Source organism: Mytilus trossulus, unplaced genomic scaffold (assembly GCF_036588685.1).
Source record: "Mytilus trossulus isolate FHL-02 unplaced genomic scaffold, PNRI_Mtr1.1.1.hap1 h1tg000103l__unscaffolded, whole genome shotgun sequence".
NCBI classification, from domain to species: Eukaryota; Metazoa; Mollusca; class Bivalvia; order Mytilida; family Mytilidae; genus Mytilus; species Mytilus trossulus.
Window position 1 is genome coordinate 900,760 of NW_026963296.1, and position 22,969 is coordinate 923,728.

General features: G+C 31.5%; 2 protein-coding genes across 2 annotated transcripts; one reads left to right on the forward strand and one right to left on the reverse strand.

Moving 5' to 3' along the window:
* Positions 1-2,972: 2,972 nt before the first annotated feature.
* LOC134699937 (uncharacterized) lies at positions 2,973-7,725 on the forward strand. The gene is made up of 2 exons (XM_063561336.1): positions 2,973-3,036; positions 7,206-7,725. Exon 2 carries the CDS (start codon positions 7,208-7,210, stop codon positions 7,661-7,663), a length of 456 nt encoding a protein of 151 aa, XP_063417406.1. The 5' UTR covers positions 2,973-3,036; positions 7,206-7,207; the 3' UTR covers positions 7,664-7,725.
* LOC134699959 (zinc finger BED domain-containing protein 4-like) lies at positions 3,578-6,783 on the reverse strand. Its single transcript, XM_063561361.1, has 2 exons — positions 6,051-6,783; positions 3,578-5,556 (listed from the first exon to the last, which is right to left on the reverse strand). The coding sequence occupies exons 1-2, from the start codon at positions 6,183-6,185 to the stop codon at positions 3,859-3,861; spliced, it is 1,833 nt and encodes a 610-aa protein (XP_063417431.1). The 5' UTR covers positions 6,186-6,783; the 3' UTR covers positions 3,578-3,858.
* Positions 7,726-22,969: the final 15,244 nt, after the last annotated feature.

A 22,969-nucleotide genomic window follows, 5' to 3' on the forward strand; every position in this document is an offset into this window, starting at 1 on the left:
GTAGCCTACGTCTTTATCCCCATGTCTGTCCTCTTGGTAACATTTCTACATGAATCTGGTCGTGAGGGCATACGATATTTCCCTAATTTCTGTCTCCTTGGTAACATTGAAACATGTATCTGGTAAAATTGGACTTCTTTTTTTCTCGAGATATATCTCCTTGCTAACATGGCAACATGTATCTTGTAGTATCAGACTTTTCTTTTCTCGAGATCTATCTCCTTGGTAACATTGTAACATGTATCTGGTTGTATTGGACTATTACCTTTTTCTCAGATCTATCTCATTAGTGACATTGCAACATGCATCTGGTAGTATTGGACTTTTTTCTTTTCTCGAGATCTATCTCCTTGGTAACATTGTAACATGTATTTGGTAGTATTGGACTTCTTCCTGTCTCGAAATATATCTCATTGGTAACATTGTTTCATGTGTCTGGTAGTATTGGACTTCTTCCTGTCTCAAGATCTATCTCCTTGGTAACATTCCAACATGTATCTGGTAGTATTGGAGTTCTTCCTGTCTCGAAATATATCTCCTTGGTAACATTGTTTCATGTATCTGGTAGTACAAGACTTCTTTCCTGTCTTAAGATCTATCTCCTTGGTAACATTCCAATATGTATCTGGTGGTATTGGACCTCTTCCTGTCTCGAAATATATCTCCTTGGTAACATTGTTTCATGTATCTAGTAGTATTAGACTTCTTCTTGTCGGGAAATATATATCCTTGGTAACAGTTTAAAGGAACTTGTACTTCATTAGATTTCTCAAATATATTATTCAACGTCGTGGTTAATTACAAACTGATTTCATGAGCAGTGATGGGATCTTTTTATGCATGAATATTAAATTTCATATTTTTTGTATAGTTCATATTATAAAGGTTAACAACAATTCTTGATTATTGGAGTGTTATTGTTAAATCGGCACACCTTGGGATATTTCGCTACTCTAAGTTGTTAGATCTACCGCTGTACACCGCATGCAGTTAGTTTATTATTAGAGTTATATTCCCTCAAGACCTCGCAGATATTGTAAGTTATATATATAGCATGCGTTTAACGAATTAACAATTATTCTAATTTACGAAAAGCGCAAATTCGAAAAAAATTCTCGCAAAAGTAGAAAAAATCGGGCAAATGTAACATGATATACACATTTTAAAGGAAAGGCAGACGATGCAAAAGGTTTTTTTCAAAATTTATAGACACGATAAATCTGTTATTAACTGTCAACCCATAGTGAGGAAAAAAACGGAAAGACAAACAATTAAGTTCTACAAATTATAACATAGACAACTAAAGCAACACGCAACATCAAATACTGAGGGGATCTCAACCTGTCATGCGTGTATAAAGTTGTTTTCCTTTTTTTTATATATATAAAAATTCCGGCGAGTGTCTTCCTTTAGACGAGGCAGTATAAAAGTATTATTAATATATTGGCATCGTATGTATCCATGTGTTTGTATTATTTTCAAAGGAACGACTTAAAACTAAAGGCTTATAAAGGTTAATTTAAAATTGCAAGCTTTATTTTGGCTTAAAAAAGTAATAACCCCTAAATTATTATCAACAAAGCGATCAAATTAATAGACATCTGCAAAGTTATCCTGACTGCGAAAGAAAAACTACCGGAGACCGTATAGATTACAATGAGACCCTACTGGTCTTTCAATGTCAATAAAGTTTAATAATATTTAGACTTTGTAAAACTTGTCAAAATTTCAGAACAAAATGCACAGAGCAATGGCGAGACCTCTCTGATCTCTCAATCTTCATGATATTATGCAGATAGTTAATCAATTGAAAGATACAAATGACACCTAAGGGAATTTGGGTAAACTTCTTATTATTTATGTTTAATGCAGGGATTAAAGTGCCAGTTTGATCATCGTAATATATAGTAAAATCCTTATGGAGCCCGCTTGAATGACAATGAGATCTCTTTGTCTTTAAGGTCAATAAAATTAAATAATCTATTAAACTATGTATATACGGATTGTATCAGGAGGATTTCCGAAAATATTATCCAAATCCGTTCTGATATCACTCATATTTTTTTACTTACAGTTATTACTATTACGCTATTTCTGTTACCGAGTGAGGGGGAAAGATACAAGAGAGATATTGAGGCTCGTTGATCGAAAAAGAAATGACAACACCATGTCTAAAAAAGAAAACACAAAAAGACAAATAATGGTACACTAGACATAACATAGAACACTAAAGACTAAGCAACACGAAACCCACCACAAACTTGGGGTGATCTCGTGTGCAGCAGATCTTGCTACACATAATTTTGAATAACGAATTACGAGCAGGCCATAGATAAAGGCAACAGTGGTACACCGCTATTCGCAATTCATAAATTAATTGAAAAACAGACAAATCCTGCCTACAAACTAAAACTGAGGGAAAAACATCAAATATAAGTGGAGAACAATAAAATGTGATAAAAAAGACTCGAAAAAGTTAACTTAGAAAAAATAAGATCCTATAAACGACGTGTTAGTATCTTAAAGATTAAGATATATTTTACCTATTTGTAACGACCAAAACGTCACAATTGTTCGATTATTAAAAGCAAATACTATTTATTACAAAATAATGAAAATATGATATTATTCGCTTGGTTTCATGATTGAATGTTTGATTTTGTCATTAATAGACATATTATAATCCTTCATAACTTGTCACGGTATGAAATATGAACCTCACCTATTGTGTAACACATGCATTTTCATGTTATCCATGCTTACTATTGTTTTTGAGACATGCTTTTTTTATTTAAAAGACCTTCCAGACCGTTATATCTATATTGACATATTGTTAACACAAGTTGTTCATTGTGAAAGCCTTAACGGAAAACAAAACAATAGGTTATAACACACTAAATTAAAATAACAAGTTCTGCATATAGATTTTATGCGTATTAATTTCAAAATGTTATAATTTAAGAACATGCACTCCGAAAACAAAGCTCTTATCTGTTCTCTTTCGAAGTTGGTGTTTTATTGTGTGCCACTAAAACAGTAAGTGTGTTTTTTTCTTTATTTGCTTAAAATAAATGGATCTATATATGTTCTAATTTAAAAACGCTGCCTACAATTTAGGTCTAAATACACTGGTCGCTTCTGCATATTAAGAGACGGAATAATTTAATGTTATCTAAAATCAAAAGATTTGTAAAACTAAATTTTGGACCTCAGTGTGAAAAGTAAAATCACAAAAATACTGAATCTATTCAAAAAAACGGGCCCCAAAATCCATAATCTTAAACACGGTTACAGCATCAGCATAGTATATAACTCTAAGATTTCAAGACTTTGAATAAGACCTCTTCTAAATTGATCGAGAAAAAATGTGTATACAAAGTATTGGAAAAATGTTGTTCCCTTTCTAACCACTGATGACTGAACAATTAGAACGATAACCAAAAGACAAAACCTTCTTATGGTTTAATTCCATAGAGACTATGGCTAATACCTTAGGCATTGTTCAGAAACCAGGACGTCATTTATTTTAGCCATTTCAAAATATTTCAACCGTTAAGGTCATTACCCCTAAACAGGGATGGGGTCGATTACTTTGAAATGTAATCGATTACATTACAATTACTTTGCTTATTTTATGTAATCGATTACATTATGATTACACCCAATTTCAAATGTAATTGATTACATTAGATTACTTTTCTCCATTGTAATCATGATTACTTGTGATTACTTATGATTACATTGTATATTTTACTTAACATCAACAAACTAAATCTATAGAATTTTTTTAATATCATAAATATATACAAGTTAAGTAAAGTGATACTTGTACTGTTTGATAATGCAGCCATAAGTCCTTTATGCAATTGCAAATTTTTCATTGCATTTTATCATCATCAGCATTTGAAAGGTTGAATCACTAAGTCTGCATCTATCTGGCCTAAAGAATTTTCCAGCAACACTAAAAAGTCGTTCAATTGGAGCAGAAGTAGCAGGAATTGTGAGATAAGTCTTTGCAAGTTTTGTCAGTATTGGGTATATCTCAGTATGGTCATTCCAGTACTTTAATGGATCACATGCATCATCACATGGCTCAAGAAGGTATTGCGAAATTTCCATTTTAACAATATCACCTGAGATATGCTTTTTCCTCCCCTTTGTTGGTGTCATGAAACTGAACAATCCTGTGTCATCAGATTTGGACATCTTCCTTGGGGGAAAACTTTCATCACTGTAATTTTCACAATCAACTTTTTGCTTCCTTGCATATGTTAGAAGCTTCTCCTCCATTGCAACTGGATCTTTTGACCATCTTAGTTTGAACCTAGGATCCAATATTGCTGAAATCAGATATACATCTTCAGATTTAAAGCATGATAGTCGTTTTGTCATTGAGGACATCAGTGTTGAAACCATTTTGTTGTTGTATGTGGTAGACAGTTCTGCAAGTTTGTGTTCAAGTCCTAGTGTAACTGGAACAGCTAAACTTCCTGACACATTAATTTCCTTTTGTACCATTATTGTGGCATCCTCAAAAGGCTTAAGCACTAAGCATAGTTCTTGTAATAGTTTACGCTCATATCCAGTGAGTTTAATTGTATCTAGTTTATTCAACTTTTCTTCAGACACTTCAAGAACAGAGCGAATCATAGTTATTTGTGAATTCCACCGTGTTGCGTTGTCAGCTTGTAGCCTTTTCTCCCCTTCTAGGATGTCAGATGCATTTATGGACTTTCGCACATATCTTACAATATTTGATGCTTTACTGATAACTGTTTTTAAATGTGGACTAGCATCGTTTAATCCATCTCTTACCACCAGTTGTAGGGTATGAGCATAACATCTTCCATGTTTTGGTAAATCATCTTCAGGAAAGTCAATATAAATAGGTTCCAATTCAGATTCGTCATTTTCATCTTCACTGTCTGATTTAGAATTTTTTTCCTCATTATTACATGTATATCCCGGGAGACTGAAGTCAAATGCTTTGGTCATGTTTGAAGCATTGTCAGTTATAATGTGTGTAATTTTGTCTGCAATATTGTAACAAGCAACTGCCTCTTCATATTCCTGGCGTATATTCTCAGTACAGTGTTTCCCCTTAAAACGTTTACAAGATACCATGATAGACTTCATGCACCAATCAAGTATGAAATGACCTGTGATTCCTAAGAATCCCTTCATCTGACGATTAGACCATAAATCGATAGTCAGACACACACTTTCTGCTGATAGTAATTTTTCCTTTATATTTGATTGAATATTGCTTGCTTTCTGATGTAATAGTTTGGTAGAAAGATGTTTCCTGCTAGGAAGTTGATATTTTGGATTCAATGATTCGACAAAGGTCTTGAATTCAGGACTCTCTACAACTGAGAGTGGTGTTAAATTTCCAGCTACAAATGAAACCAAAGCATCTGTAATCTGTATTTGAGAAGCATCATTGGCAGAGTATTTTGAAACTGATGTAGATTTTGTAAAGTTGCTTATATTTGTTTGCGATATTTGTGTACCATCCTCAGATTTACTTTGAATGAAAATGTCTCTGTGCTTTCTCTGTAAAAGAAAACAAAAACATGGTTATTTATTTATTATTTATAAAAAGAATTAAACAGACAGTGACTAATTAATGATCAAGTACATTGTAGTCTTATTGTGTTTGACCTGAGGACATAATTGACATGTATACATGTTTTTACAGGTGTTAATCCCCATTTAAAATTTTATGACAATCAATAGGTGTAAGAAAAATGTGTTGTGTTAATTGCATTATTAAATAATGTTATGAATTGCTAATATTAATTGCATGCACAATTATATAACATATTTTAATATTGAACATTTAAAAAAAACATTTTGTGTAAACTAAAAATTGGAAGTATTTTCAAAGTTTATATAGATGTTTAAAGCAATGAAAACATAAAATATTGTAATATTTATAAAGTACAAATTGTAGACCTGATACCCTTGCTCTAAATTTTGGTCTCTCAAGAAATGATAATAATCATGATAATATTTCAACATTTCAATAATTATTTAAACTAACTTACCTTTAAATGTGTCACAAAGTTTGATGTTGTTTTGGCATTGCCAGAGATGTATGTTGGACAATATTTGCACTTTGCCTTCACAGTCCCAGAATTTGGTGCATGATCGGGAAACACAAAGTGTTTCAAAGCAGACATTTTATATAAATTTCAACATAACATCCAATTCAAAAATTAAAGATAAAAGCTTAGTTATAGACTTATAATATAAATAAAATCTTTCAACAAAGAAAATTTAAATATCCAATAAAAAGAGTGAAAATAACTAGTGAGTAGATTTCAATGCAAGAGTTAATACTAAGAAAATTCTAGTTTAAACCAGTGTGATCACTGAAGTATAGAAAATAAACATGTTTCACTTTTTTCTAATTAAATAGTTTAAATCTTAAATCAATCTCAAATCTTAACCATAGTTATACAAAACTTTTTCAAACAGTAATAAAGATCAATGACAATTGGACAATGTAAAACATTGTAAACCTAAGTTTAATGTGCAAGCATGATTTATTTTAAAAATAAATTATGTCTCTAAAATTTGTAATCATCAAGTAATCATATAAATGTAATCTAAAAGTAATCTAAAAGTAATCATGATTACACCTGTTTTTTGCAATGTAATCGATTACATTCCGATTACTTGTAATCAGAAAATGAATGATTACTGATTACATGTGATTACATGACAAAATGTAATCGATTACAGCTGATTACGATTACTGATTACGATTACCCCATGTCTGCCCCTAAATCTGATTAAAATCTTCTTTTTGTGGTATTGAATCTTATAGGACAAGTTCATAGGGATTCAAACAATTATGTTCAGGGTAATATCCAGAAACCAAATTTTTAAAAGATTATTTTAAGAATGTATAAATATTTTACCCTAATCACATTGAACATATGTATCGTTCATATAAGACGTGGTTAAACATGATCGAGAATCCAATAAACATCCCTCTGATTTTGCTTTATTTACTATTTCTCCCATGAAAAAACATCATATTATTGTTAACTTTAATATATTTTTTATTACTTTTTAAATAAGAAAAACATTTGTATGCAGGAGAAATTTCACTTTAAAAAACGCAAAAGTGCAAAAGTGCATTTTGAGCTACAATTCAAATATTTAATAATTTTGTGTTATTTAACAATTTACAGCAATGTCGTTACAAGATGGAAAGGTTTACAGACTTCTTGCGCAAGATGATAATATTGAGTATGGATTATCAGCTAAAGACGTTCAATCGACGATAACAGCTGCTTATCATGTTGCCTGGGGGAGTAGTAATAGAGGACGGGATTCAAAATACATCTCAGCGTGTCGAAACTATAATGACGCATTACGATTAGCACAGAGAAATCAATTCTTAAATGGTCATATTGTTAGCATTGATACAGATCAATTAAATGTTCTACATGTATACGATCCAAACGTAAGACTGCAGTTAAATGCAGAACAAAACGAAGCAAATCCGGAAACTATGTCGAATTTCGACTCTTTTGCCAATGAAAGAAATGAAGTGCTAATAGTTGGTCCTGTTCCAGCCAACTGTGTTACGATTATAACAAGGAAACAAGATCTTCCTAATCGCCATGGAAATGTACCGCACCACTAATTGAATTGACTTATTCATTCACAAGACATTGAACAGTAAAAATCATCTAAAATGTTTATTCATTGTCCTTTTATTTCTTGTTTAAAAAACAATAAATTATTTTTTTTAAACGGCATTGACATTGATATACTAAAAAAGGTCCCCGAAGTCCTTAGTAATATTTGCTACTTTCGTGTTTACATGATAAGTGTTTAAAAGGGTTTCTCCTTAGTATCATTCTACAGGTATCTGATCTAAAGGACAAACGTGCTTATTTACATGTATGTCTCTGTGGTGCCGTTTCTACAAGTATATGTGCACATTCTTTCATACCAAATTCACACCATGAAATCTGCTCTGGTCCGAACCCGGGATAATTAATTCGAATTAATAAATACTATTCCACTGTGTCTAAACCACACCGGAAAAATTTGCTCGGACTCGATGGTATCGAACATCCGGCACAATGACGGAACACCAATAGACAAAAGAAAGATTGTTTTCTCTTCTTTTTTTTTTTTTTTTATGATATCGAAGAATATATATACGTATACAACTATTTTCTATTGTGAGATGCAATATTTTCTACAACCGTTCTATATCAACGGAGAAATAAGTCAAAATGCATGTCAAAATGACGAATTGAGTGAACCTTGCCTCGAAATTGTTTGATTTCTCGTTAAATTGTTCACATTGTACGGAAAGAAAGGTACGGGAAGATAGATATTGACACGGAGATTGCAAATTTAGTTATTATGAGCATCTCAATAATTGTATCTTTGTGTATGGAACGAAAGAAATGGGTCATGTCAAAATAAAATAAACCGGTTTCGTCAATGTTGTTACTACACAATCACCCGGTTTCGTCTATATATATCACCCGTTTTTTGGAGTTTTTTTTAACAAACAATTTATGAAAAGCAACTTTGGCACGGATCTTAACATTGTCTTTCGAGAATTTAAATATATATTTATTGTAAAGTAAACTTGATGTGCTTAATTAGATATAGGAAGATGTGGTGTGAGTACCAATGAGACAACTCTCCATCCAAATAACAAGTTAAAAAGTAAACCATTATATGTTAAAGTATACGGCCTTCAACACGGAGCCTTGCCTCACACCGAACAACAAGCTATAAAGGGCCCCAAAATTACTAGTGTATAACCATTCAAACGGTAAAAACCAACGGTCTAATCTATATAAACAAAATTAATATAATAAAATATAAAAATAATCTATTTTAATCGGGCACTTTTGGACATAGTTATTTATGATAATACACATTTTTCTAATGAAAGGCGTATCCCTTATTTCACTTAACTTCAAACTAATTTTAAATGGAATATAAATACTCAATAGCAAACACTGGTATCTTATTATTTTGTAAAATTATTATATTTTCCTTGTTTATTATAGTAGTATGTAAAGATGAAAAAAACAAGTATGTGTCTTGATTGTGCCATAATTTTAATTTACTATACTATATTATATACACTATGCATTCAATCATTGACGAACAGTCCCAAACCGACTATAGTCTATACTGTTCTGCACAAATTAATCATGCATGCAGTCCTGCCAGTTATTCTGGTATTATATATATACTGTGTTACTTGCGCACTAAAGCGATTTTTCACACTTTAGCATCCATAACATTGTAGTGAGATTTGTAACTTTCTCCCCGTTTCTGGTAGGCACATTTATTTTCCTATGCATGTTTTTCACATTATTTTGACTGTTCAAATTAATTTTTTTACAGTTCAAATTCAATTGAAACTTCAAGATAACTTTTGAAAACAATATCTGACAGTTTTGTATTTTCAATGTGAATAAAAGTTGGTTTGCAAAACATGACCGTCATTTATATCTAGGTCTTATTTAGAAGAAGTGACGGTAACCACTTATCCAATAAACATTGACAATTAGACAACTTTCTTTTAGACACAAAAATGATTTAGAATTAATCAAGTTTAGGTCAGCGTATGCCTTAAACAATGAGAAAAACACACAAACTGCATAAAAGCAAGCTATAACAGGGACCTGAATTATAAATGTAAAACAATCCAAACAAGAAAACTACCTGCCTATTTAATGTTCAAAACGCATTTGGTATAAAGTAACCAAAGACAACCATGTAATTACAAGCGTGTGACTCGGGAATGGACTGTGTAAAAATGTTGTCGCTGACACAAACAGTACAACAAAAGTACAAATAATAAAAAAATGAAGAATAAACTTAACTCGTCCGATGACAGAGCCTGTATAGTAAATGCGCGATTTTTGCCAAAACTTGTATCATAGTTAAATTTATCCCTTAAATATAATAAATATAAATGTATTCGCAGTTAAATATGAAGTCCACTATCACTGAACTAGTATACATATTTATTAAGGGGCCAGCTAAAGAACGCCACCGGATGCGTGAGTTTCTCGCTTCATTGAAGACCCATTGTGGCCTTCGCCGACTGTTTTCTGCTCTATAGATCCGTAGGGGGTCAGTAGTTAACCGTATAACGAATTTATCGGACGCTTGACTTTTTCTGTGGCGTTTTGTTGAAAAAAACCAATGAAACACAAAATATTAATTGATGACGTCGCCATTAACGCGTCATAAACCCCATAAGAAACTTACTAACACCATACGGTCTCATAGGGGGTCACCACGTGACGGCGTTTAACCAACCACAACGTGATAATTCATCTGTGGTCCGATAATATAAGTTATATGGTTCTTAGGGTTAGTAAAATCCATAGGGGTGAGACCGGAGGCCGAGTCCCCTATGGATTTTATTCACCCTCTATGGATCCGTAGGGGGTCAGTAGTTAACCGTATAACGAATTTATCGGACGCTGGACTTTTCTGCAGCGTTTTTTTTTTAAAAATAAACAATGAAACACAACAACATAAATAGATGACATCGTTATTAACGCGTCATAAACCCCATATGAAACTTACTAACCCCCTACGGTCTCATAGGGGGTCACCACGTGAAGGCGTTAAACCAATCACAACGTGATAATGACTGATAGATGGAGGAACGGGCGGATGGAAGGACGGACGGACAGACGGGTGTATACAATAGTACGTCTTGTCAAATTTGGGACGGCGTGTAAAAACACAAAGACATGAAGAAAAAAAATCGTAATTAAAGGTCAATAAGTTTTATTAGGATATCGGCCAAGTCGATTTATTTGTATATTTGTCTGCCTTATCATTTTCCTATATAACTTTTATATATATTTGAAAAAAATGTATAGAAATCGATAAAAAGAACTTGATTTTCGGCATTTATTATAATAAACATAATCCAACTCACATAATCCGATTTCCCGGGTGTCCCTGTTTTCTCATTTCTTACAATATGTTAATTCGGTATACACTTTATAAGATAAGTGGCGAATCTAGATGACGTACGTATAGGTTGCACGCCCCGACCCCACCTTTGGTTGCCAAAACTATATTGATTCCTGTATTTAAAGATTTTGTAAAGCAAACAATAATCAAAATATTTTTCGACTCGCTACGCTTGGCGGTATATAATTAAGTTGTTCGAAATACTCCCACTTTGAAATAAACTGAATCCCTCTGTCCTTATATATTGTCAAAATATATTGACCAACGTCAGTGTACGATCATCATAACACAATGGCGACAGTACAGACTCGTTTTTTTAGAAATGTTAACAAAATAATTATTGAATTTTACCGATGACCTGAGACTATTATACTAATTTGTACATAGCAGTGTAGTTACAATTAGTGACAAATAAATTGTATTTTAATGCATGGTAGTTGTAATCCTACATTCATTTGCTATGTCGATTATGCATGCATATACATTTGTCTTATTATCAACGTTTATCCTTCAGAAGATTAATTTTTAACGATGGTAGATTACACACATGAAATGATTAGATTACTTATAAAGGTGCCAATTCTTTTGTGCGAGACAATCTGACATATCAATTGTGTGTTTCGAATTTTAAGACCGTAACATGTTCAACATATTTTCCCATAACTCATGTAAAAAAACGCATATTTAGAGAGCTTTAATCTCAATATGCTGTTAAAAAATTTAGGAATGCAAAGTAAAATTAAAATATTTGTCTTCTAAGAGTAGGAATTTTAGTGTTTGCTTATTATTTGTTTGAATCTGTGACTCATATGAATAATATGAATATTAAGCCGTTGTCCGGTGAACGAACTTAATTTCGAACTACCCACAAAACTCCTTTTGAACGCTGGAGTTAAAGAATCAATTATAATGTAATTAATGCGATTATGATTTTTTTTATTTTACCAAACCGGGTTATGCATTTTGAAATATATGACGAAACCGGGTTGTATACATTGACGAAACCGGCCAGTTCAATTTTGACATGACCCATTTCTTCCGTTCCATACACAAAGATACAATTATTGAAATGCTCATATTAACTAAATTTGCAATCTCCGTGTCAATATCTATCTTCCCGTTCCTTTCTTTCCGTACAATGTGAACAATTTAACGAGAAATCAAACAATTTCGAGGCAAGGTTCACTCAATTCGTCATTTTGACATGCATTTTGACTTATTTCTCCGTTAATATGGAACGATTGTAGAAAATATTGCATCTCACAATAGAAAATAATTGTATATGTATATATATTCTTCGATATCATAAAAAAATTTAAAAAATAAGGAGAAACCTACCTTTCTTTTGTCTATTGGTGTTCCGTCATTGTGCCGGATGTTATATACCATCGAGTCCGAGCAAATTTTGCCGGTGTGGTTTAGACACAGTGTATTCACACTATTGACAAATTACCCCACTTCGTGATTTTCTCTCTTATCCATTATGGAAATGTAGGCGCTAAGATTGTTACTCGCATCTGTCTACTGTATATTTACATTCTCAGTTGCAGTATTTCATTTTTGTATCGCCCTCTTGGTCGACTGATTCGGAGGTATTCCACATCAACCACTTTTCGTGTTTTCAGAGAATGTCATTTTATCCAAATTGCACAATGGAAAAGGTCCGGTAATGGCCGATTGTGGCCTCATATTTCAGGTTCATCTAACAAAAGATTTGAACACGTTTTAAAAACTTAAGTATCTATTTCAATTGATTTAATTATTTTTTATGAAAGATTTTTACTGATTTTGTCATTAAAAACGCTTCGATTCAAGCTAATTATGAAAAACCTATCAAATATGCCAAAAACTTTCATTTTCAGATGGTTTTTTTTTTCAAAAATGAAAGCGGCCGCATCCGTGTTCATCATCAACCTTTATACATGTTATGTATTATCATCAAATACAACTTACATTGCAATATAATGAATAAACACGAATGCGTCCACTTTAATTTAACACGGAAACCGTCTAAAATTTAACTAATATGCTAAAATTGTGAAGATTGCAGTAATTTAGCATGACTATATGTTGCTAGTACCCGATATATGTGCATTTTGTTGGAAAAAACAGTCCATATTTATGTAGCAGAAGCATTCTACTTTCAAGTTAAAATAGCTAAAAGATTACATTTTCACGATTTTGTAAAACTGCAATATTGTGGGGCCAAAAAGGGGTTTTACTGAACCTACTCCTTTTGCCCCAAAACAGGCGACAGACATCTCTGTGGCGTAAAATGTCAAATATAATATCATTCATTTGTGACGTCGTTCAATAATTATGTTACATTGAATACCTATATAAGCTGCATGTGTAACTTTAGCAGCATCTTCACATTTACTCCATTTTGCGTTCACATATAGAAGGAAAGGTAGTTAAACCAGGTTTGCCCCAGGTTGAATCCACCTACAATGAGCGGTAATTTTAATCCGGCTTCGCTCCCGGGTTAAGGTGTTCATACTACCTAAATATAACCTGGATTGACTGATTCGATTCGAATCCGGTTTAAAAGGGCATAGTGTGATCGGGTTGTATTTATTAATTCTTATAAAAATTCAATGTTATCACTTATAAAGATAAGTAGATTTTGGTAAATTGAGACCTTATAATTGAATAAAGATACATTTTTGTTAGTGGAAAATGGCTTGATCGTTATTCATGCTTAAATTAATAATTGTCTTTGTGATTAATGTAAGACATCTTTACATGGTTAATCTTCACAAAATATTATCATTTCGGGAAGATAATGTAATTCGGTTCTCATGTAAAGGCTTTTTTTCCAAAATATATTTAAATGTTTAATGTTGGTTACAATCATAATAGCTTACTAAAGTATTTGATACAAGTTTGAAGTGTATGTAAAGAAGGTGAAGGTTAAGGTGTTCTATTCTGTTTTTTTGTTTGTGCCTATGTGTATCTTGTTTGTGTTTGTATTAGGGGTTGTCATAGCTAACATGTATTTGTCCGTAAGGAATAAAGCAACTTTATTTAGGCAATGGTCTGTTTCAATTCAATTCTGACATAATAATATACACTATATAAGTATAATAAATGCTTTTACAAGAAAACGGACCAATGATGTTGTATGTTAGATGATGTGAACAACATCTGAAAACAGTGTATTTTTGTCAGAAGAATAACTACAGATGTCCAATGAAATATGTGTTTTTCACCTTAATAAATAAACCCATCATAGATACCAAGATTAAATTGTGTATTTACGCCAGACGCGCGTTTCGTCTACAAAAGACTCATCAATGAAAAAAAATTAATAAAAAGGCCAAAAAATGTTGGAGAGCATTGAGGACCACAATTCCTAAAAGTTTTATCAAGTACAGCTAAGGGTATCTATTCCTGATATAGAAAAGCCTTATATTTCAAAAATTCAAAAGTTTTAAATTAATCAATAAATTATCTCAAATCATAAAAAGACACAAAACCTTTTAAAAAATTGTATGAACGTAATGTAGCTTTCAACGTTTGAGCAAATGCATTATATGTACTCTCACAGTAATTTTCTTTATCAAACCAAGTAACTTAAGGTTGAATGAGGTTTAAATCTACTTTGACTACCCACTGCACGGTTGGAGAAACTTGTCACTTGAAAGGTGACTGAATAATATTTATAGAATTGCGAAAAGTTCCTTAGATTGGTAAATAATAAATGTAACTGTTTGAAAACAAATTCATAAACTTATGAATATACATTAATTTCTTTAATAAATCATTAATCAAAACAAAAATCTATTAAAGTTATAAATTTTGTTGTATTGATTCAAAATTAAATCAAATATATATACGTGAATATAAAATTGTAAACAATATCAGAGAGACAATCAACGCATCGATTCAATAGACTTGTTTGGAAGTGAAACATAATACAAAGGGATGTCACTCGTGTATGAAAATGACAAATCAAAAGATTGAATTAACAGAGCAGTCGAACTCCAACTTCCATGAAGATTCTTAATTCTAAATATTACGAACAGTAGTTAATCTACGATACCGTCAGGTAGATACACTACTTCCTTGTTTCATGTATATCTCCTTAGCTACATGAACCTGTAAGTACGAGCTTTTTTTCTTGTCCTCATGTATGTCTCCTTGGTAACATTGATACATGTATCTGGTCGAAAAGGCATACTTCCTTATTAAAATATCTGTATTCTTGCAATAGTAACGATATGATATACTTCCTTGTCCCCATAACTGTCTATATTGTTAATATCAATTTGACTTGTTTGAGGTGGATCATGGGTAAATATTTCCTCAGATAGACTTTATTTCATACTTTACTAAAATGAAGACTTTTCGAAGCCATTATCATAATATAAAATATATATGAGGTATGGATCACCATGCTATTTTGTAAGCGACATGTAGCAGTCGTGCAAAATTGTCTAAATTTGTATTGATTGTTCTTGAAAATACACATGTTTGTAAAATAAAGGAAATTTACGAGATAGAATTTCAAAATATAATATGAGAAGATACGAAAAAGTAAAAATGGTATCACCGAAATTGTTTTCTTGCTAATGAAAACTCCCTATGATTCTAGTATGATTTTTTTTACCATAAGAGTTATCTCTTCTTAAATGGCCAAATTGAAACATTGCTTCTATAAGGCAAACTACTAGACCGAATGTGTAATGATATTTTACAATCCAAGAAGATGGTAAACAGTAAATCTTCCTTAACACTTTTATCAGGTCTTGTATGTTTATTGTCACTTGTGTATTATATTATGATTCAATTTACTTTTGCAAATAAAGATAAAATTATCTATCTTTTTATCGGTTTGAAATAAAAGTGAAATAATAGGATCGTGGCGTAGACTGATGCGAGTATTGATTACAAAAATAAACAAAATAAACGTACAAATGTTATCGTGGAAAACAGATTAATATGACCCTATGTTACATGATTATCTTATACAATAATCACTTCATAAAATATTCATGTCTTCTTTTTTTTAGGACTCACAGCACGTGTAGATGAATTAAAACATCCTTGGCTGTCAAACGCTTTGGTTTAAGTGTTTCTGATGAAGGTCTATCCAGAAAAGCGTGTTTAATGTTAGTGCATTTATTTGCATAATGTTGTTTCTATCTGTCGAAGCAGATATGGTCAATCAAAAATGCTGTTTATTAATTGTTTTTAGAAATATTGAATATATAGCAAAAAGGATAATTTCATTCTCATAGCATGCATAGGTTTTTGTAAAATTGTACTAAATATTCAAGTGATATTTTCCATCCTACGCAAATCTATACAGGTATATATGTTGATTTATATTCTTTGTTTTTACTTTCATGTCTCCTGTGAGGCATAAGAAATCACGTTTTATAATTTAAAAGACAATATGCATTGTAAAAACAGTATATGGTATTAAAAACATAACTACAGACAATTATTGAAAATATTAACAAATTTAATAACCATACATATTTAGATGACGTTGCTCTCCAAAGAAGCCTGCTGACTTTATTTTCCCTTCATAATAATTTAGATTTCCGTAACAGTGCTAGTTTAATACTCAAGTGCCTGTTCATTTCGACAAGCGATGGCAATTTCTTTACAATCGGTCCAGATCTGCAAATTTGTTTTTACCATCTGTCTTTTACAATGTTTTCATTGTGGAGAATACGTCATTATTAATTACGTACAACAGAGGATCGTTCGATGTATCGATAACTAAACGGCGTATGTTGTTTATCTATGTGGGTAAGTAACACAGGAGCAAAAAAAGTCCGTTGACATGGTGTGGGTCCACTGAGAGTGGCTTTAAAATTTAGAGCCACAAACTTTGTCTATATTTTTGAAAATTGAATGGAACATTACTTAGACAGTTTAAATTACAAAGCAAACAACTTTGATTCAAGAGTGAGATTGGCGTATATACAGGTCAAACTTATGGTTGAATCTTGGTATTAAAACGTTTGTAAAACTTTATGACATAATTGTTTTCTTCAGATTTTGCAATGCCAATCACTGATCAAAATTAGTTGCTTATAAAAAGGGGGCATAATGCCTTTTACATTAAATGAACGGGAAATTCAGAATCGGTGGATCAGTCATATTTAAATAACTACAAAGTGCTTCTCTGTCATTTGATGTTGATTTCGTATAACTCCAATTGGTTATCATCTCACACAGAGTTGTTTGAGTTTGTGGTGCTAATGTATTGTTTCAAATTTTCAATATTCCTTGCAGTTATTATAAAATGGTAAACAATACTATCAAACACTCTTAATTTTTGTAGGTCCTTAATTGCCATCATTTGCAAGCCAGGGCTGACTTGACTAACTTTTACCTCTCTATTGTAAAAAGTATTGGAAATAATAGAAACAATTGATCGATAAATAATAATCATCACATCGTTATTAACTGACATTTTTTTCTTCTTTGTTACTTCATAAAAATGTACATCAATTGACTGAGTCCTCGATCAACCGTTTGACGTCCTAGTGTATAAGTGACGAGCTGTAACAGCTCGATAAACATGTGATTTTTAATATTTGATAAGATATGCATCTATCTTCATTATCTATAAAACCAATTACATTGTATTATCTTTCAGTATAAACCTGCAGTTTGTATATTATATCTGATATCAATTGCTATCCTTTCTTTTAAGGAACAAACACCCAGAAAAAGTAAGTACCTTTTTATAGAAAATATATATTAATTTTAACACAATTTGTATTTTTCACGTTACAATTTAAATAAATAAATTTTGAAAATACTCTGTTTTAATGACGTTTGCAACATCAATTCATTAGAGACCACTAAGTTCAATTGGGTATAAAATTTGTTCTATTGATGTTTTTGGAAATCTGAGACACAGTTTTGGAGGTCTAGCTGTGTTGTACAAGAATCTATAAAATATTTTGAGATGCTATGAAAAACAAAGACGCTAAATTCATTCAAGTGTGGACATCACAATATAGCGACTAATTACATAATAATTAATTATGTAATAATTATGTCATAATGAAATTTTCACAATTTGAAAGACTAATCTTTCTTCTTTCTTTTGGTACCTCATTTATAAAATATAAAGAAGGATGAAATGAATTACATCAGTTTAAAGTTGTCTGATTGGGAGTGAAAAAATCTTTGTATTGTGCTACCTTAATCTAACCAAAAGTTTGTCTTTTATGACACTATCGTAAACCTACAAACATTTGACACCATCGTAAACCTACAAACATTTAAACAAGTGTTTATAAAACATACCAAAACTTTTGTAATATAATGTTATTTCTGTTCTTTTTTCAACATTAGTTTTCTTTTCGAAAGTAAAATATAATATTGATTTGAAAAAAAAAATTGATATGCCTGACTTTTAATCATATTGTTACGATTTTTTTTCTATTTTCCGAATTCGACATAAATGCTATCACCATCACCAAAATGTATAACCATCATTTTCAAATACTTCATTTCAATTGACTCTGGTTTGAAATAAATATCATGTTGTCCAATTTCTGCAGTGATTGTCTTTCTAGAATATATGTTCCGATGAAGTCTTGTTACTTGGATTTTTTTCATGTTCTATAACACGCCGTTTCGCTTGCTAAGTTATTTGATATTGTTTGCGTTGCTTTTATTATGGTTTTTTTTCTTCTTCCTGTAAATTGCTATGTTTTCAGGAAACAAACATAACACAAACAATGCAAACAGAGGATACAAAGAGATAGGATATGACGATCGAACAAGGATCACATAACAAGGATGTAAAATATGACACAGTAGTTTAACCAATGTTAAAATAAACACAGAACCCCATGCCGTCTAGAACTATGACCCCCGGATGGTATTTTCTATGTTATATTTATGCAATATTTGTTAATATATATTTTGACTTTTCCCCGACTTGGACTAACCGCGTTTGACTTATCACCAGGTTTGTAGTAACATGAGTAACACGACGGCTGCTATCTGTTGATCAGGATCTTCTCATTCTTTCGGTGAACCTTAAATGCTCAAATTTTTTGGTAGGGTCGTTTTGCTCATTATTTTTGTTTTGGTTTATGTGCTGTTAATTGTCTGTTTGTTTGTCATTTTTTGTGTTGTCTTATCATGGCGTTATCAGTTTATTTTCGAATTGTGAGTTTGAGTGTCCGTTTGTTATCTTTTGGTTCTCTTTCACACAATTCTATATACCTTTTCTTAGTATCTGTCACTGAATTTGTGAGGATGATAGTAAAACAACAAAAAAAGAGAAGAAGCTACAACTAATGTACATTGAGGTAACTCAGGTTAACATAAATATTACGATAAAAGTATGTTATCAATTAGTTCAAATTTCTGTTAATTAATAATTACCGTTACGAAATCATGGCCTTGTTCTAGATCAAAATATGTGAACCGTAAGGCGATAATGTTACCAACACAAACTTCAATCTTCTAAGTCTCATGCATTCCATTGTTGTACGAAATTTGAAACCCTGGTGAAGAAATGTTTTCCCGAAATGTTTCTGAAAAGAAATTACGCAAATTATTATGCATTTGAACAAATGACTAACGAAACGTTTTTGGTGTTTGATTACTGTCTGATACATTGTAATGATGCGTTGAAAAATTTGTTGTATGCAAATGTCAATTTCAATATTGTTATTAAATTATATTAGATCATTACCTTATTAAACATTGCTTGCCTTGAGAGAACAATTTCTTTCTGCACAACAAATCCATTCTGCACGCTTTTGAGATGCATTATTCGATAGCCTTGTAGTGGACCAGATAGTCGTAATTGATTATGGATAAATAATGCAACGTCAATATTCTTTTCGTCAAAAAAGTGTGTGTACAAAGAGTCTTTTCTTTAATGTTCTCATCGAAATAATTATCCCGTGCAGCAATGCCAGAAAATGCAGTATATCCTTAATATGAGGAAGGCGCTACCTTAAATGCCAGCTTTATACTAAGACAATGTCCAATGTATTGATGGTTGTTTGTTGTTTAACGTCCAGTGGCAAATATTTGATGCATGTTCAGAACGAATGTCGAAGGCTACATTAACGTATTGTTTATGTCTAAAAGAAAGTTCAGATGGAAAATGTTTAGGGAACAAACATAGAACTTGAAAAGGCATGAGGGGTTATGCTATTTTTCCTGAAAAAATATTCTGATTCCAAAATTGATGAATAAAAAATCTGTTCAAGCATAGGACAAAAAAAATATTTTGAATCCAGATCTTTACCAAAAATGATTTTATCTATCAGGTATGCAAAATAAATTTAACTTTTATATATCTAAAAACATAAAAACTTCCCAAACCGCACATATGTCAGTTTGTACACAGTATTTTTTTAGGTGATAATTATTATTAAGGTCATATTTGCCAATTTGACTGTTATGATAAACCTTAATACTAGTGTTAAATTTTGACTAAATAATTTTAATTGATATCGCTGAAGGGTTTCGGTAATAAAAATCTGACTCGAATAAAAACCATTTGTATTTCTGATCATCTCAAGTTTGTGAGTTCTACATAAATATCATGTACTATTAAATTCTGAGTCGGTTTTAGGCCATAGTTATTATATTTTTAGTTTTACGAAATTTTTTGACAAAACCAATGGGTAGGAGGACGAAAAAAAAACAAACAAAAAAACTGCTGCTGCTGATTTTTTTTTTAATACCAACCGTCAATATCAAAATTTTTTTTTTTTTATTTCACCAGGAGATTTTCTACTAGTGTAACAACTATTTTTTTCTTTTCTTGACAAAGTTTGAATTGAAAATCAATGTGCAACAGCTTACTAAATCACCAAGAGCATAAATTTAGATTCTTTCATGCAGTTATGAACTTTTTTTGCATGAAAAACACTGGGTCGGAGGAGAAAAAAAAATAAAAATCAATATTTTTAATTTTTTTTTTTTTCCTATTTGGCAAAAATTAGGGTAGGAGGGTTCGTAAAACTAAAAATAAAAAAACTACAGCCCAATATGGTTTTATGTCCTTTCTTGCATATATTTGTTTTTGTTTATACATGTACATGATGTAGCTTACTTTTCAAGATCTTATATGACAGCAAAAAAAAAAATGGAGAATGGAAATGGGAAATACAAGCATGTCAAAAATTTGCTTTCCAGTAATGCTTAATCATGTCATAGTTGTTTTCAAGAAGACACATTTGGTTTTAGACAATAACTTGAGTATAAGATAATGGATCTCCATGACATTTCACTAGGAGGTTCAATACACAAAAGGAAGATTATAATTGATTTTGGGGTTATGATACATGTACATTATTATTGGGGGTATTATATTTTTTTATTTTGGGATTTTCTTCCAAAAATTACCTTATTTACATTGATTATACTTATCTAGTATATATATAGATACAACAAATACTGATTTGGCAGGAGATGCACTTAAAATAGGGTGTTTTTAATATTTTATCTGTAATTTGTGTATTTTCCCTATGATATGTACTTCTTGATAATGTCTCTGTGAGTATCAAGATAAAGAAAATATATTTGGTAAGTATATATTCACATTTGACATGCGCCAGTGCGAGGCAAAAAGGATCTTCTTTCCCTTTAATTCCAAATATTGCAAAAGATTTTTTTCTCTCACAAAAACACATGAGTGGTAAATAAAACACTTGTCATTGTTTGACACTTTTAGCAATAACAATTTAGTTTAGCCTGTTTAAATGTTTCACTGATTGTATGAAAATTATAACAGAAAATGTACAAAACTCTTGATAAAATTGCATTATCTGCAGATTTATTGATAACTTTCCTCAAGATATATTCACAAGGACATAGAACTAACATATTGTATTGAAATTGAAAGGGGGGGTCCAGAATTCAGAACCCCCCTTTTTTGGCCAATCAATGCATTTGAATGGGCCCCCCTCCCCCCCCTTTGTCCTGTGTTGGGAACCCCCCTTTTTAAAAATTGCTGGATCCGCCCCTGTATTGTCCATGCTATTCTGATCTGAGTTTTTATTAATACATACATGTATACTGGCATGGCTGGTGCTGTTTCAAGTTGTCTTCTTTTTCGGTTTCTTCAGAAGTATTTGTTTAACCTGTTCGGTCACTATGAAGTGTTACAATTCTTATTTAGACGCAACACATAAATAGTGACCAAAAAGGTACTGCTTTCACATGAGAGAAGCTACAAAAAAAATTAAATGTACACATTTTCAATATTTTTGTAGGACTTATTATCATATGAAATTAAGGAGATATGTAGTTAGAGACTTCTGCTGAATAGAAATATTTGGGTCTACCTGCTACCTGTTTTCAAATTAGTCCATATTGAAGTTTAAAGGATCCAAAATTAAAATATGTTTGATTTCAACTGACAAAAAAAATTGTGTTATTTAGGGACAACATCAAAAGTTTAATGTAGGATACAAAACTTAATTCAGATAGTTTTATTTACTGACCCCCCATCCCCCCTCTTAACTTAATTTGGTAAAAATTGATTGACCCATATGGATATATGTAAAATCAATGTAGGTTAAACAAAACTTGCAGCAAGTTTAACCCCCCACCCCCAAACTATTTGAATTCAGTTTTTTATCCTTCATTGATCTTTTGATGTCGACTCCCTTATATGCTCAATATACATCTGCGGTCGTATCAGGCTGTGCATGGCAAAGCATTTTATTGCCTTTATTTTGTACTTTTTTGTTTGTTTTGGTCATGAAAATAAATTTGCAGTTCTGTTGTGAAGTTGCTAACATGAAAGTACACAAATTGCATCTATATTGTGAGTTTTTTTCACCAACTTTTTCTATGAACCAGACAAAAGTTTATTTTGTGCTTATTTTTTAGAATATCCTTGTTTACAATATAGTTACACGGCCACCAATTTAATTTTGAGTTCATCCAGAGTCATAGAAAAATGGGTTTCAACTGACCTCCAAACATTCCATGATTCTGTAATGAGGTCAGTACCCAA

What these genes read in the sequence shown, in the direction of transcription:
- LOC134699959 (XM_063561361.1), bottom strand. Translation starts at nt 6,185, where the DNA reads ATGTCTGCTTTGAAACACTTTGTGTTTCCCGATCATGCACCAAATTCT. An exon ending in ACTTTGTGACACATTTAAAG is followed by an intron (nt 5,557 to 6,050) that starts GTAAGTTAGTTT and finishes TTTCTTTTACAG; the next exon opens with AGAAAGCACAGAGACATTTT.
- LOC134699937 (XM_063561336.1), top strand. Translation starts at nt 7,208, where the DNA reads ATGTCGTTACAAGATGGAAAGGTTTACAGACTTCTTGCGCAAGATGAT.